The sequence below is a fragment of the Drosophila miranda genome, chromosome XL (genome assembly GCF_003369915.1).
Source record: "Drosophila miranda strain MSH22 chromosome XL, D.miranda_PacBio2.1, whole genome shotgun sequence".
Classification (NCBI taxonomy): Eukaryota; Metazoa; Arthropoda; class Insecta; order Diptera; family Drosophilidae; genus Drosophila; species Drosophila miranda.
In genome coordinates this window covers 13044734-13061077 of record NC_046673.1, presented here as the reverse complement: position 1 = coordinate 13061077, position 16344 = coordinate 13044734, and the positions used below count along the sequence as shown (strand labels likewise).

The 16344-nt window shown below is 52.3% G+C and overlaps 1 protein-coding gene across 1 annotated transcript; it reads right to left on the bottom strand.

The window, feature by feature from the left end:
- Positions 1-812: 812 nt before the first annotated feature.
- Positions 813-16154, bottom strand: LOC108160167 (dmX-like protein 2). Its single transcript, XM_017293993.2, has 14 exons — positions 15943-16154; positions 13043-13260; positions 12149-12297; positions 3933-12083; positions 3639-3863; positions 3199-3561; positions 2846-3110; positions 2697-2781; positions 2359-2628; positions 2228-2297; positions 2088-2162; positions 1893-2026; positions 1738-1821; positions 813-1672 (listed from the first exon to the last, which is right to left on the bottom strand). Exons 1-14 carry the CDS (start codon positions 16027-16029, stop codon positions 1472-1474), a joined length of 10377 nt encoding a protein of 3458 aa, XP_017149482.1. The 5' UTR covers positions 16030-16154; the 3' UTR covers positions 813-1471.
- Between the last annotated feature and the right edge of the window lie 190 nt (positions 16155-16344).

Genomic DNA, 16344 nt, shown 5'->3' with positions numbered 1-16344 from the left:
GATTGAAACCCAGTCTTAGGAAGCTTACATTACACTTGCACACTTTCGTAAGCTAAACTTCCGCTTCCATTAGAGCAAGGTGTACTCATTAGTTTGAATGGTTTGTAGGAATCCTTCAAGCATTGGAGTCACCATATACTGCTGTTCTCAGAGACACCTTTCACTTTTAAAGAACTGATTGTCGATTACTTGAACTTAGGGTTCCTTCAGTCTTCCAACGTAGAGCATCGTGTCAGTCTCACAGAGACAATAGACAAAGGAAGATACAGAGACCTGATTGATGATAGATCGGATAGGGTTTGGGGTACAGAGGGTACAGCCAGAAACGCTCAGGGGTGGGTTGGAGGCCAATGCATCACATGGTTCAACCTTAAATATATTGCTCATGCAAGAACAAAGAACCAAGCAAGATTCTTAAAGCAATCAATGCAATTCCATTGTCAGTTTTTAGAATGGTTTTACATGAACGACAGTCTTGAGTCGGCAGCTCAGACCGAAACCAAACCAACTATTGGAATCTTAAAGCTTTATCCCAAAGCAGGGGCGCCCAAATCGTAAGATCTTGAATAAATTATACGAAAAACTACTGTAATAATTGTATTAGAACGAGTGCCATCAATTAACAAAAGAATCAACGTATTTATTGTATTTAATTTGCACTTTATTTACTTTTTAAGTTAATTCATTTAGATTTCTTTTAGGTATACATACATATACATATATATATATATAGTATAGTATAGTATATCTTGATTGATTTTCAACAACAGACAAATTTCGCACAAAGCTCAACACAAAAAGAGACATACATAGATCGTAATATATATTCGTAAGCATATCAATTACCATACTGTCGAATGTCTTGTATATCGTATATAATAATAATTAATAATTGATTTAAAGCATATAATATAATAGATGTATAATATATACACATATATGTATATATATGTATATATATATTTCGTATATAGTGTATATCTGTATAGTTTATAGTCTGTTTAGGAAATACTCATCGAACATTGAAACGAATTTGCGTAAAATTCGTCAAACAAGTTTTTTTTTTTGTTTAGATTGTAAATAGACAAAACAGAAAAAAAATATATATGGAATACAATAATAATAATAATAATAATAGTTATAATTATAATAATAATATACATATATGTGTATGAAAAATTCAAATACAATCATAATTTTAGCATATAATCAACGTTTTAACAAAGAATACAACAACAAATAGGACACTCATCAGGAGGCGCGCACACACTAACAGGAGACTAACAAGAGACGCGAGAGCACGGAAACGGGAACGGATACTGGATACTGGATACTAGATGATGGATACGGACAAAGGTCACACACAAATAGGAGCGTAGGAGCGCAGTAGAAATGTACACGAGATATACACAAATACATATAGAACACGCATAGAATACATATATGTAGTTTTGTTTGTTTGTAGTTGTTTTCAATACACAGAGTGCACAATATTATCCTTCTCGACCAGCAGGCGGACCTTCATGCAACCATCGGACCCACACGAGAACAGTCGCCCAAAGGGATCGACCGTCACCTGGCTGACACCCTGGCCGGTATGCTTGAAGAAACCATTCTTGGCATGCTCATGGGGGAACGTATTGATCAGCATGAACTGATTCATGTCCCATATCTGAAACAGAAAGAATATTGCAATTATTGGGTATTGGGTATTGATTATGGGAAGCCTTTCTGTACCTTAATGTCACCCTCAATGGAGCCAGTGACAAAGAACTCCTCATGGGGATCCAAAGCAATGCACTTGATGGTGCTATCGTGCGCCTGAAAATACGAAACATTTGAATACCATTTCGGGAAAGGTTTCACGTCTCTCCAAGGAAGCAATCCCATACCTGATAACGATGTCGCAGCGTGCGCTGTCTAACATCGAAGACGCATACATCGCCGCGTTTGCCGCACGAGATTAGCACTTGATGCTGTGGCGCAAACACCAGACAGGACGAACCCTGATCGTGACAGGTGAATGCTGTGCAAAATAGTGCAAGCATAATGATATGCGGTTTATTTAATCCTCGATGGTTATTTACCTGACACACACGACTTTTTGTGGGGCAGCAATGTGTCCCAAATGTTGATGTTTTTGTTCTCGGAACTTTGACCAGCTAAAAGAGAAATGCATTAATATAGAAGAGCAGTCTGGAAGGCAGTCTGAAATCAGGCAACCCACCGCTGGCCAGTAGACTGCAAGAGCCAAGGAATACAAAATCAGAAAGCGTCTTATTGTGGCACTGATAACTCTGTGGAGAGAGAGGGAATTGCATCATAATGGTGTTATGCATGGGATGGGATTCCACTCACAATAAACGAACGATTATTCTGTGAGGCGATGCCCGCCTGCCAGAGGCTCAGGTTGCCATCACCATCGCCGATGCCGAACTTGTTGCCCTGCTCCGAGAAGCGACAGCGGGTCACTTTCGCAAAGGTGCCAGAGGTACGTGGCGAGCAAACGGGCTGCTGGTGGCCCCACTCCCAGATCTGCACTGAACCATCCTGTCCGCCGGTCAGATAGAGGGGCATCAATGGATGAGCACTCATACGCTTAACATTGTCCACCTTGTGGCGCTGCACCTGCAACAAAAGTGTCCGATTATGGCCAGTTCCAGTGCCAGCTCGTGCTGTGCTTCCACTCCACTCACCATGGACGTGCCACGTCCCGACTGCGAGGCGCTTTGTGTACTGCTATTGCTTTCATTTGGATTACTGCTGCTTCCAAATTGATTCCTGCAGAGAGCAGGGTAAAGTTAAATGAAATGGGAGCCCCCAAAGGCCAGTGGGGAGTACGTACTGCTCTTGCGATTGAATGATGAGGAAGGCGGAACTATTGGTGTCCGCATCCTTCGACAGGTTCATCATATCGTAGTCGCACTCATCCTCGTACCAATTGGGCGACTCCAGCAGCAGGGAGATGTCGAACTCCTGGATCTCGCGCGGATTGGAGAACGCGATCATAGAGGAGCTGTTGTTCTTCAAGCAGAAGGACAATATCGATTCGTGATCCTTGTGTATGATGCGAATGTGGTCTGTATTCTCGCTGGTTGAATGCGATTGACCTGCAGGATAGACACGAAGGATACAGGAGTTATAGCACATGGTAGACCGTGGGACCGGACAAGGATTGGGGGGGCATGAGACACGCACCTTCATCCGTCTCGTTGTCGGGCTGGGAGCCGCGCGTGTGGCCATGATGATGATGCCCCTCCATATTCTTGCCAAAGATGCTCTTGATGAACACCTCCTGGGCGGGCTCCTGGCGCACCAGGAAGTTCCACAGTCGTCGTATGGGTCCCGCCGAGGAACCGGACACAAACGGTGTGTTGTCCTTGTTCAGCAGCGATCGATACTTGTGGATGGCCAGCCCATTGATGCCGCTCTCCGCATAACAGCCAGGTATATACTGCCGTGTTGGGGGTCCCCGGGCGATCAGGTCGCTCAAGGCGAACTCCTGCCAGCGATTGAGAGTGCGCAGCACCTCGTGCGACAGGGGACTGATCACGGGCAGATCTGCGAACAGATAGGGGATTAGTGATCGGTGCTCTGTGGGGCTGCTCCACCATGTGGATGGATGGTGGTACAACTACCCTGCAGCTCGATTCCTGCCACCTTCACCAGCTCCTGGATCTTGTGGGTGGTGATCTTGATGAGGGCCAAACGGAGTATGCTCCACGAGTACGATGTGGGATTGGTGTGCTCCGTATTGTCTTTGGCTTTCAGTTGGGTCCGACTCACGTTCACATCGTCGTCGTCCTCCTCTTCCTCCTCGTTCTCCGACTCGTGCGAGTCATCTGTGTCGTAATCATCGCACTCTGTAAGAGGAGGGGGGAATCATCCCCAAGATAATGATGCGAGTTCCTGGCGTCGCGTGAGCTACTTACCCGTTGTACCTGGCGGCGGTTTGGACAGGAAATAGGAGAGCATCGATGTCTCTGGCGGCATGAACTGCTCCCGGTATGTGGGCTTGTCCTCCTTCATGTTGTTCGAGGTGCTGCTCTGGCTAAAGCTGCCCAGGATCTTCATGTTAAGCTTCATGCGCTGCTTCGTGATGGAGGTCACGGTGTTCCATACGCTGTTCTCATCGGCTGTTGGGTCATCCGAAGTGGGGCCGGCTGCTCCTGCTGCCGCTGGCAGGCTCTGGGCCTGACCCGAGGCCGGCTTGATCAGCAGCTTCTTCATGCCGCCGCCAAAGAGTGTCGACCAGGTGTCATTGTTGAAGCTCTGGCCGCTCAAACGGTAGAGCAGCCGACTGTCGCAGGTGCACAGCGAGTAGATGAACAGCGCCATGTATGTGGAGACAAAGGACTCCAGCAGCAGGACATTCAGCTTGGGCACATCCTCATCCTTCTCGCGGGCAAGCAACGCCCGGAGATTGGTGACACCCGGCCACTTGGAGGGCGTCGTACAGATGCCCGCCGGCTCGTCCGTCGAGTACTTGCGCCTCCGTCCGTACGCATTTCGGCTGCCCACCAGATACGAGCACTCGAACGAGGAGTTGATCTTCGCAATGTTCTCCATGCCAGGACTGGGGTAGCCGTTGAAGGCCGAATTGTTGACCACAAAGCTCTCGGAGTCGCAGAGCGACTGGTAGATGCACGAGGAGAGGGCCACCGCGAGGTCGCGCAGCACGAAGATCTCGCTGAGGGCGCTCGTCTCGATGCCGGGGAACGGCACCACCTTGATGATGGTCTGCAGCATGTCCACCGTCTGCGACTGCAGGTATTTAATGGGATCGGCAATCACCGTCTTGTTGCCTGCCACGCAGGCGCTCAGCAGCGGCAGGGTGGTGGGGAATGGCAGCGGACTGAGCAGCTGCTGTTGGGTCTTCTCCTGCTGCAGCTCCTGCAGCAGCAGCACCAGCTCCATCCGCACAGAGGCGAGGCCCCCGCCGCTGGCGCCGTGGAGCGAGCAGTAGCTGAGAAGGGTACGCAGCAGCGTCTCGTTGGCCTTGAGCCAGCGCTTGCGCTTGGCCGCCCGCAGGACCTTGGCCTCGAAGTCCTGCTTGTCCTGCATGAGGATTTCGTGGAGCGTGGGCCGCTCCGTGCTCGGACAGATGCTGGCATTAATTTCCTTGTCATCCTTGGCATCCGCATCGCCGCCACTGCCGTCGCTCGCCTGCTGCTGCTCGGAGCTGCAGTAGTTGCACAGCTGCTTGAGGGCCTCCACCTCCCGCTCCAGCCACATGTACAGCTGGTAGCGCAGCTGGCCGCCATCCACCTCGAAGCCGGTGGCCAGGGTCGAGAGCTCCTCCATGAGGATCTTCAGGCAGGCCACAAACTTTAGCTGCTGCGCCATGATGTCCATTTTGTGGCCATCGCCCGTGGATCGTCCCACAGAGGCAGCAGCAGCAACAGCATCTGCCGCCCCCATGGGGGGCTGGGGTGTGGCCATCTCGGGATCGTCATCATCTATGGGATCGGCATCTGCCTCCTCTTCGTCGTCATCCCATTTGATCTCGAACTTGGCCTCTGCTTCGTTGCCCGCCGCAGGTGCACCCCAATCGAAGGCATCCGCCGTGGCTGTGGCCGCTCCCCACTGATCCATGATCCCCGAATTGATGAGCTCCTCCTTGTTGATCTGCTGGGTCGTGGCCGCCGCCTGGCTGCCGGCCATGCTGCTGCCCGATGAGGATGGATCCTCGCTGATCTTCAGCGGCAGTTTGTTGAGCACCTCGAGGGCCAGGGCCGGGCAGCCGCTCTTGAAATGCCCGTGGGCGGTGGTGAAGTACAGTTGCCGTTCAATGGGCGTGATGGAGTCCTCCAGCTGCAGTTGTTTGTCGCAGGCGGCTCCGCCCGTGCCCGCTCCCGCGCCGGCTGTCTCGTAGTTGAAGCCCGACAGCCCGACATGGGCGATGCGTTTCTCCTGCGCGGACAGCGCAATGTTCTGCCGTATCAGCAGCGGATGCGTGCGCAGATAGATGTAGAAGTTGAAGACATTCGGGTTGGTGGCCTGTGGCTCGGGCCGGAGGAGATCCTCCTCCCGGTAGCTGCTGTGCAGGCTGCCCACGCCGCCCGTCAAGAGCAGGGTGTTGAGGCTCTCCTGGTACTTCTTCAGGGTCCAGTAGGTCATCGAGCGCAGGAACGGGTCCGGATGGGCGCGCGGTATGTCGCAACGTCCCGTCTCCGGGTCGGTGCCCAGGATGTGCTCGTGCAGCAGCTTGTGGTAGTAACAGCCCTCGGCATCGCCCTCGTACAGTCGGGCGATGATGAGCGCCAGCTGGAAGTCCTCCAGCTTGTTCATGCACACCTCGATGGCGTCGTTGAGGGAGTTGGCCAGCAGGAAGAAGGCCACCGCATGCTCGAACCGCTGCTTCCCCAGCAGCACAAAGGCATTCTTCAGGGCGGCCTTGCGCCAGCGATCCTCGGCGAAATTGTTGCCAAAGAAGGCGGTCATCTTCTCGTCCCGCATCGACCGGAAGAGGCCCCACACCAGGGACTTCTTCTTCATGGCCAGATAGTAGATGGCCGCATCCAGGGGGTCCTGCTTCTGCTGGTAGGCGCACTTGGCCAGCCGCTCCACGCAACGCCGCAGAGTGTTGATGTTCTTCAGCCAATAGCCCATGCCCAGGTCCCGCAGCGTGGCCCAGCGCAGGTCGCCCTTCGTGTAGCTGGGTATCAGGTTGAGCAGCTCCTCCTCGCTCTCCGAGTGGTAGGCCCACACAATGTTCGAGGTGCCCACGCCCTGGCGCTGGAACTGGGCCCGCTGCTGCAGCGGAAGGCAGCGCAGCAGATACGTAAAGTGTTTCATGGCCAAAAGGAAACGCAGACCGCAATCGTCTAGCGATTCCGTGGCTGTGGCGCCCTCCTTGGGCACGTTTGCGGTGTTCTTGCCCATGTCGGCGGCAAACTTGTCCGAGAAGTCCGTGTTGCAGGTGGCCACCGTATCGGCGAGGGCCAGCAGATGCATCTGGTCCAGCGACGAGAGCCCCGGCAGATGTGTGTGCGTGAGCAGGCGCGACAGAAGCTGCCCCTGTCGCGGGCCAAAGTGCGAGATGGACTGCTTCTCGGGCAGCGAGAGCCGACGCTCGTGCCGCTTGCCCTGCTCCCCCTCCGACAGCAGCTCGTCGAGATTGTCCTCCGAGTTGTGCATGTCGAAGAGCTCATCGTAGTCCTTGTCGTTCTCCGCGTTGCTGGCGCCCCCCTGGCAGCCAGGCGTCTCCCTGTCCGCGTTCAGCAGCACCCACAAGGGCAGCGGCGGAATCGAGTTGATCTCCGCATAGTCGAGCATCAGTTCCTCGGGGATCTGGGTGGTGCTGCCGCGATGCTCCGCCTGAATGTTGTTGTTGTCCGCCGCATTGTAGCTGATGCTCAGAGTGCGAGAGCGGGACCAGCTGCGCTGTCGGGCATACCCGTCCTCGTCCTGGGTGGCGCCGTGCTGGTCGCCATTCGAGCCGCCGCTCATGCAGCGCACCAGATGAGCCAGTATGGCCTTGACCCAGCGTATCTTGCCGCAGTTCAGGAGCTCCATCAGCTGCTTGGGATGGTACTGCGGCAGCACCGGGCAGGCGATCCGCGAGGCCTGGAACAGGCCAAAGTCCGTCAGGTAGTCATCGCTGCCACTGTCCCGATCGTTGGGGGCACTGCCCACGGTTGTGGCCACGGCGCCGCCTCCGTTCATATTGGCCATGCTGGTGTTACCCAGACGCCGCTTCTTGTCGTGCGACAGCAGCTGCAGATTGGCGGTGCTCACTTTGCTGATCAGCGGCATGGAGGCCACGTTCTTGAGCCTCAGCTGCGTCGATTCGTTGGCCAGACTTCGCAGGTCCTCGTCGCGCAGGTTGCGCGTGTCGGGCACGTCCTCGCTGCCGCCGTTCGCACCACCCACCATGTGGGAGGTGTAGTGCGGCTTCCACTGCGAGTACACATGCATTTCCGAGTCCATGGCCACCACCAGAATGCCGTCGCGCACCCACGATATCTGCATGGGTAGCGGCGGCAGTCCATCCGCCGTTTGTAGATCGATCTGTCGCAGCTTCATCCATCGGATCTCATCCACGAAATTGGGCTGTGCCAGAGAGCTGGCCTTCCGCAGGATGGGGCGATTCACGGAGCGCGACTCCTTCATGGCCTTGATGTTCGCCTGGGCAATGTCCGAGCTGACGGGCGTGTACAGCAGAATCTTGCTGCCGACGGCCACTGTCAGGATGTGCGAGCCATCCTCCTTGGACACCCAATCGAGCTGCACCAAATGCTTCTGTGTGAGCGGACAGGTGTTCCCGTTCTCGGCGATGCTCTTCCTCAACGATTGCAGCGTACTGAAGCTGGGGACGGTCAGGAGCCCCGAGGCGGCCACCGAGGGCTGGCGATTCACGCTGACGGCCAGCTCTGGTGTGGTCTCGCCACTCCTCGGCGATCGACTGTCGTCGTGGGCCTGGAACGTGTGCAGCACCTGGTTGAGGCGCTGCTTCTTGGCCAGCAGTCGGCTGTCGTGCAGGTAGCTCAAGTCGATGCCGTGGCCAATGTTGATCCTCGGCAGGTGGACGTTCTTCAGGTGTATGGTGTCCTCCAGCACCCATTCGCTGCCGCCCGAGCTCTCGCACTCGTAGATGGCCACGCAGAGGTTCACGTACCGCGAATCGGGGTCCCCCTTGTTGGGTCGCGTGAAGCTCTTGCCGTACTTGTAGGCGCACGCAATGCGGCCGCTGTAGGCGGCACTGATGTTCAGCGGCTGGCCCGGTATCTCAATCGCCGACTGCTGGATGCGGCTAAACATTTTCCACTCGGACCAGTGATAGGCATCGCCATTCCCATTGCCAGTAGCGTCTGCGGAGGGATTCTCGATGGGTTCGCACTTCCAAAAACGCGACACCGAGTCCGAGCAGGCCGTCACAATGATGTAGGGGGCAAAGCAGGCCGGATAAATGCTGGAGCTGCTCAAGTGGCCCGCTGCCGGGGAGGCATGTATCACATCCACGCCCTCGGGTAGCGGCAGCTCCTGAGTGCACACCTTTTTCGTGGTTATGGAGATGTGCGGCGCCTCCACATGCGAGCCAAAGTGCTCGGCACCCGTGAGGGTCTCTGCCCCCTGGGACATCCGTCGGGGATTCGGGTTCGCATTCGGATTGGGATTGTCCTCGGGCTCTTCCTGGGTGAGGTTGCTGTCGGGCACATACATGGCCGTCTCGGAGAGGAAGGAGTTCTGCTGCTTGGAGCTGATGACGATCCGCCACATGTGTATGGTGCTGCCCCGCAGCGTCTTCTCGATGTTTACAATGTAGAAGGGCTCCTCGAAGTCGGCATTCCGCTGCAGATCCACAATGGCGTCCATGTCCGACTCGAGGAAGGGATTGTAGCGCGGCTCGTCCACATCATGGGCTTCCACTGTCGCGGTGGTGCGCTGGCCCCCGGTTATCAGCTGGGCCTGAAACACATGCAGAAACTGCGTGTTCTGCCAGTCGTGTTTGGCATCCGAGATGGCGTCCAGCTGGAGGATGCACCCCGGACGCGCCGTCGACTGCTGGGAGACGACCTTCAGCTTGTCGTGCAGCGCCGATCGTTGGGCCTTCATTGTGGAGGAGGCATTTGAGATCATCGACGAGAGCGAGTGCGACTTGTGCAGCGTGTTGAGGTTCTCCGAACAGGAGATCTCCGCCAGCAGGGTCCGGGCATCAATCACCGCCTGATACACGCGCAGATTCTCCCCATCGCTGGCCACAAAGCAGGCGCTGGGGGAATTGCTGTAGCTACCGAGGGTGGTGCTCGGCAGGAGCGTGGGTATCCAGGCCACATTGCTGAAGGCCGATATCTCGGGGGAGTTGATGCGCGCCAGCTCGCTGACGCCGCCCGAATAGCACAGTGGACCCACCGAGTCCACGCGCCACAGTATCAACTCCGAACAGAAGCCCGTGGGTGTAAAGACATCCTTGTCGTTGCCGTTCCCGTTCCCATTCGATGCGGCACCAGCAGATCCTCCTGGACTGGCCACGCCGCCCGTACCGGATCCCATGGTGAGGCCTCCCCCACTCAGGGGCTGCTCGAACGGCGACATTGGGGACTTGGCCTCCGAGTCGGGCAGATTGTGATGCGATGTGGAGACGAGCAACGGCAGCACCGGGTGACAGGTGATGTCATTGACCCGGAAACGGTGCCCGGAGGCACGGCTCACATGGCCGATGCTTAATACTTGGGTGAATTTCGTTTTGAAGGCGAACGTCAGCTGCCAGAGGTTTAGGGTGCCGTTCGAGTGCTTCGTGACCATCGAAACGGAGGGGGAGACGTTCAGGGGCAGGGCACTGGTCACCCCGTTGCCACTGGCTCCCGCCGAGTCCTGGGAGCTGCTGGCAACGCCTCCGCTGGCCGCTGCACTGTCGTCCGTCTCCTGATCCTGTTCCCCATCCTCGTTGTTGTCCTCCTGCTCCTCCTCGTGCTTCTCGAACGCATGCTGGTCGCTCTTCAGCGACGAATCATCCGCCTGGCCGTTCTTGTGGAACTCGTCCTTGCTCCTCACATTGTTGGCGATGTCCCTAAAGGCCAGCGGATGGCTGCCCGTGTTGAAGAGGCTCACCGTGGTGGACATGGACATGGCATCGCCCAGCGGAAAGGCCGACGGAATGCGCGTCGAGAAGGACACCTGCGCCTGCCGGAACGAGCCCGGATAGTAGTCATCCAGCCACTCGATCACCCAGATCAGGTAGCTCCCATCCACGGGATGGATGGCAAACAGCAGATCGGGACTCTGGTGCCAGTCCCTCAGCAGGCACTCGATCTTGTTGTCCAGCGAATCCACCAGCTGTGTGATCGGATGCTGCTGATGCTGATGCTCGTTGTTCAGCGAGTTCTGTGACGTTGTGTTGGACATGGAGTTCAGATGGAGACCCGCTCCAGTGCCGGCCGTATGCTGCGAATACTTGCTGTACTCCTCGCCGCTGTCGTCCACCGACACGGACTTGGAGGAGCGCAGATACTTCTTGTGCGCATGCGTGCCGTGCGTGCCGCCGGGTGCATCGTCCGGCAGGTCCACTCCGCCGCCTCCAGAGTGCCCGTGATGATGACCATGTCCGTAATGGCCGTGATGGCCATTCTCCTCGTCGATCACCTTCTTGGTCAGCTCCTGGAGTATTGCCTCTGCCTGGAGGGTGAAATGCATCTCCTTGTTGTTCAGCCAGTGCAGGATGAAGACGTTCTGGTTGGCCGGGTCCGATGTCTGCATCGATGGCACCAGCGGTATGTCCGTCTCTGCGTTGATGGAGGCCGCCAGATGGAAGTGCATGCCGGGCGTAACGCCCGAGCCATGAAACCCATACGAGTGGAAGTCGTGAACGCTGCACGACGACGGCAGCGACGGTATGGGCCCCAGATAATTGCTGAAGCTAGCCGGCGACGAGCCCATGGCCCCGCCCATTGCTCCAGCGCCCATGTGGGCCGGCGGCAGGATGCCACCAGGCCCTCCCGGGGCAGCGTGTCCCGCCTTCATGTGGCGTCGTATGTGAAAGCAGGTCTTCATGTGCTTCAGTCGCTGCATAAACCGATGCTTGTGCCGGTGCGTCCGGAACTTGGGATTCTGCGAATTCTGCGGATCGAACTGGGTCATATTGACCAGCCCGTCGTCGGGCAGCACCGTCTCGATCCAGATGCGGCAGATGTTGTCCAGGCAGGAGGTCACCAGCATGTTGGCCACCGATCCCTTGGGCATGTACTTGCTCGTCTTGCGCCACACAATGTTCGACACCGCCCGCGGATGGGCAATGTAAACGTACGTAAAGTTAAGTTCTCCAATGGCGGCGCTCACGCCACCCGATCCTCCTCCTGCGCCAGCGCCAGCGCCCGCTCCTCCTCCGCTGGTGTTGCTGCTCAGGTCATCCGTGTGCCGGGTCGTGCCTTTGGCGGGGAAGAGCACCTGCTTGTTCTCGTACCAGATCTTCACCAGACGATCGTTGCGGCCGCAGGTGGCGAACAGTGTACCATCGGGACTAAATGCCATATGGTAAATGGGTATGGCCGTCTGGCAGGACCAGATGTTCTCCCACGTGGACACATCCTCGGCCTGGTTCGATTGCTTCACCTCTTTGCTCTCGCCAATCTCGAATTTTACACCTACGAAAAATGAAGGCATTTCGATTCGATTCGTCTTGCTTTGCTTTGCTATTCGCTCGACCTACCCGTATGCTCCTCCTCCTGCTGGTGTGTGGGCGATTTGCTCTTCCATAGCTGTATGTTGGTGCCGCCGGTGAGGAGGCGTGTGCCCTCCAGATTCCACGAGAGGGTCACCACACTCGAGTGGCTGGTAAAGGAGCCCGTTTGCACCCATCTATAGGATATGGCCGTGGATGAAAGATAACCAAAAAAACTGTTTCAAGGCGGGGTACTTTCTATTTTCGAGTTAATAATATTTAAAGGATAGGTATCCCCTGAAAGTCGAGCTTCCTTGCTCCCAAAAGGCTCCTCAATGCTTCGACGCACAAGCGAGTAGAGAATCCAACAACTAAATACATATCGTGTGCATGACAAGTCGCGCGGTGGACTAGAGAATTATTTTGTGACCTTTTTTAAAGGGATTCTGATTCGGATAATATGCCAGATTGAGTCTACTCTCGCCTTCAATCGTACACAGTCTTCAAGTGTCCTTCCATTGACTTCGTCTTGAATCGATCGAGTTCGTAGCGAACTAATCCTGGATCATCTATGTATCTATTCTAAGGCTTATAATTTCCCCGATTTAGATATGAGGCTATAATACATTTAATGCCTTCTTTTCCCCTATTTTATCTCTGAATTTGTTTGTTACGAACGTGTCTGTTCGCTTATGGGTTACTTCTCGTCTTTAATCGAACGAGTGGCTCTCGTGGCAAAAGGGGTATTATCTACTGAAACATTCAAAAAGGCACTCAACAATATTTTGTATCGGTTTGGTTATGGGGCAGCTTTCGTTCCTGCATTCTATTCCGTTTTCATTTGTAACGAATGTATCTGTTCGCTTAGGGGACATTTTCAGGAAGGCTGTCAACGAATTTGCATTTTCCACTCGTTACAGTTTACAATTTATAGAATCTCACCTGTAGTCTAGGAAATGGGTATTATGCTTGCTGGACTCAATCACCGGCGTGGGCTCAAAAATGCATATCTTATTCTCGTAGGCGGCCGCTATTTTGCCGGTATCGGTGCTGCAGTCGAGGGCGGATATCTTCACATAGCCATGACTGGCGCCCGGTATGATCTGGACACGCTCGAAGGTGCTTGCGAGGATGACTACATTGCAGCCGGCGGCGTAGGCCTGCAAAAAAAAGAAAAAACACACACATGGAAAAGGAAAGGAAAACAAAAGATCGGTTATATAGTACATATATTTCGTAGTAGCTCGTTATCTTTACATTTCTATATCATTGTGTGTGGGATGTGATAACCGACCACTGCACAAGGGGCGGGCTGGGCTTATCATCGTCATACGGTTGGGTTTTGGTTGACAAGAGACCAGCCACCGCAAGGGTTACCGGGGGGTTTACCTGGTACCTGGTTATAGCTACTCCATAGAAATAGTTTTTGTGTGTGTGTGTGTGTGTGTGTGGTGTTTGATTTATTTGCCAAGCTGTCGCTGATATGCTCATTATCGTTTAAAAAACGGAATTCCAACAAATCGGCAAGAGAGCTCTTAAGTCGGAGTTTTCCCCCAAAACTCCTGATTCTCTAATTTCAGTAAACCCTCTCTCTCTCTCGCGCTCTTCAATCATAATGATTCGTATTTAAAATTCGTATTTCTTATCATGGTATTGTTCTTCAATAGTTTTTTTATAGTTCCACTGCTCTGGATTCGTCACTATACGAAGATTTTCACCAGAAATGGTACCTTAAAATGTTGCCCCACGAATATTTCTAGATGCGCCTCAGATTCGAAGATGTCTTCTATCTTTTAATGGCTGCATGTTTTCTACTTTTATGTGTCTTATTCTTGTCTTGTCTCCTTTATTTGGTTGTCCGTTACTCATGTGCTGTGCTCACGCTGGTAGGACAGCGTGTATGGTACTCGCTCGGAGAGGTCTCTTACTCGTAGTAGCGAGACGAACGGATCTGACGTCGAACGTGACGTGTTTTTTAGATCCTATCGATTACCGATTATGATCGATTATCTGTCGCCTGCTCGTCATCTATGCATTCTTTCGTTTCTCTTTGTCATTCTTCTTTTCTACCTTTTTCTGTGGATTCGTGGCATACTGCGGCATACAGGTGGCGCCACTATCATTTGAATATCTTACAAAAATTATAAATAAAATAAAACTGAAACTAAAATGATGGCAATAAGTGTATGGGACAGAGAGGCATAAGAATGTCAACATCAGAGGAGGAGGCGAAGCTGATTACAGAGAAGAAAATAAATATAATACTCGTAATATGTGTGTAAATAGGTCCCAGGGACAGGCACGCGGCAGATGTTCCGATCATTAGAATGCGCCACAGTTAATTATGTTTCTGTTTTCCGTCTGGGCAAATATATACACAATATATACATGTCTATATATATATATATATTTAGCGGCTATGCAGTGCCGTCCCGTCCCCACCCACAGACATTGGTGGCTCTTCGATATCTGCGTCTAGAACCTATCAAAATGTGATCGTAAAGAGAAACGAAAAATGATCACATATCGGAAAACTTCGGTGATACCCTTGGAAGATGTCAATCGATCCTATGGCTTATCGCTGATCTATGATGCCTTTTTGTCTGAGATTTGAAATACCTCTTGCAAGGGTATAGAAAAACCCCAAATCACATTTTAAATGCGTGCTCACGACCATACCAATATTTTTTATGGCCGTTTATTATTTTTTTTTCAATTGCTTATTGGAGAAGACGTCACGTCAGACGATTTCCTTAACAGGAGAGAGGGTGCCCAATGCAGGCGGGAGAGAGAGGGAGTTTAAGGTAAGGTATACCCAGAGATGGCACTCATGATAGTAGCATATTTTGCATTAGTTTGCGACGAAGGGTTATTCCCTGGAAAGTGTGCATATGCAACTGGAAGAGGGCGAATGCCCTATGTCGTGGGCGAGCAGTGTGTGTGTGTGTGTGTGTGTGTGTGTGTGTGTGTGGGAGGTGGTGTAACGCTGCAAGCTGCAAAATTAGGGCATCATCAAAGGCCACCTGACCAATCGAAGGGTACACACACACACACACCATCGAACACACGCGCGCGCACGCATATGTTTATATGTATTTCTACGCATTCGGCTCATTTCTGTGTGTGTGTGCCAGCACTTGACCTTTAAATGTAATTTATTGCCTGGCAGTGTATGTAAATATGCAGTTTACTTTTATTTCAATCGACAAACATTTGGCAAAAATATTGATGTTTTACTCTCCCTGTCTCTCGCTCTCTCTTTCTCTCGCTGTGCTGCTGCTGTTTTTTTTTTTTTGTCAACTCAAGCAATTTACGCGCATTGGGACAGACACACACACACACACACTCTGGAACACACACACGAATAGCCAATCGCACACAATTTGTTGTTTTTATCGAATTTACACACAGAAAATATTCTCTATCTCATCATTTGCATTTGATTTAATTGACCACCAAGTGTGGCAAAATATACATTCATATAGTATACTGTACATATATAACCAATAAAACAGCATTAATATTTCATTGGCTCTGGTACATATGTGCCTGTGTGTGCATCAGGCATGTACATACATATATGTAAATAACAAACATTAAGGGGGGACGGGACATGCTCATGTGGCGACCAAGGGGCGCTCCGCTCCGATCGGTGTCTCGGGCATTCATTCCAATTGGAATTTTCAAATATGTCAAACGCGTTAGGGGCAAAAATGGGCGAGTGTATCAATTGTATGCCTGTGTGTGTGTGTGCATGAAATTGTTGTACAATGGAAAGATGATGCCTGATAAATAGAACGGTTACTGGTGAGAGGGGGGACACTTGGACTATTCTCTCTTACTGTAAATGGTATGCCTTCCACGGAGCCAATGGCGAAGCACCGGTCACCTGCATTGCAGGCACCGCTCAATATCTGATGACAATTCATAATTCTTTACAATTGATTATCACATCACAGCGCACAAATTGTAGTGTTGTTGGTTCTTTGGTTTTTTGGTTTCTAGCCCGATTTTTTTTCTTGCTTGTAACAAACGACAACAAAGTGACATTACATAAAAATAAGTAGGGTTGTCAAAAATATATCAAAATATCAATATATCGATATATTTTTAAAAATTAAATATATTTATATCGTGATATTTTTGGCGAAAATATCAATATATTGAGTGGCTTTCCTAATGGAAAGTATTAAGGTTATCTCAAAGATTCAATTTCGGAAATTAAATTCACGAATAACAAACAT

Excerpts from the sequence above, each read along its gene's own strand:
- LOC108160167 (XM_017293993.2), bottom strand. The coding sequence starts at position 16,029 with ATGAATTGTCATCAGATATTGAGCGGTGCCTGCAATGCAGGTGACCGG. Across the intron at positions 13,261-15,942 it reads TGGAAGGCATACCATTTACA|GCCTACGCCGCCGGCTGCAA; the intron begins GTAAGAGAGAAT and ends TTTTTTTTGCAG. Across the intron at positions 12,298-13,042 it reads ACCCATTTCCTAGACTACAG|ATGGGTGCAAACGGGCTCCT; the intron begins GTGAGATTCTAT and ends CATATCCTATAG.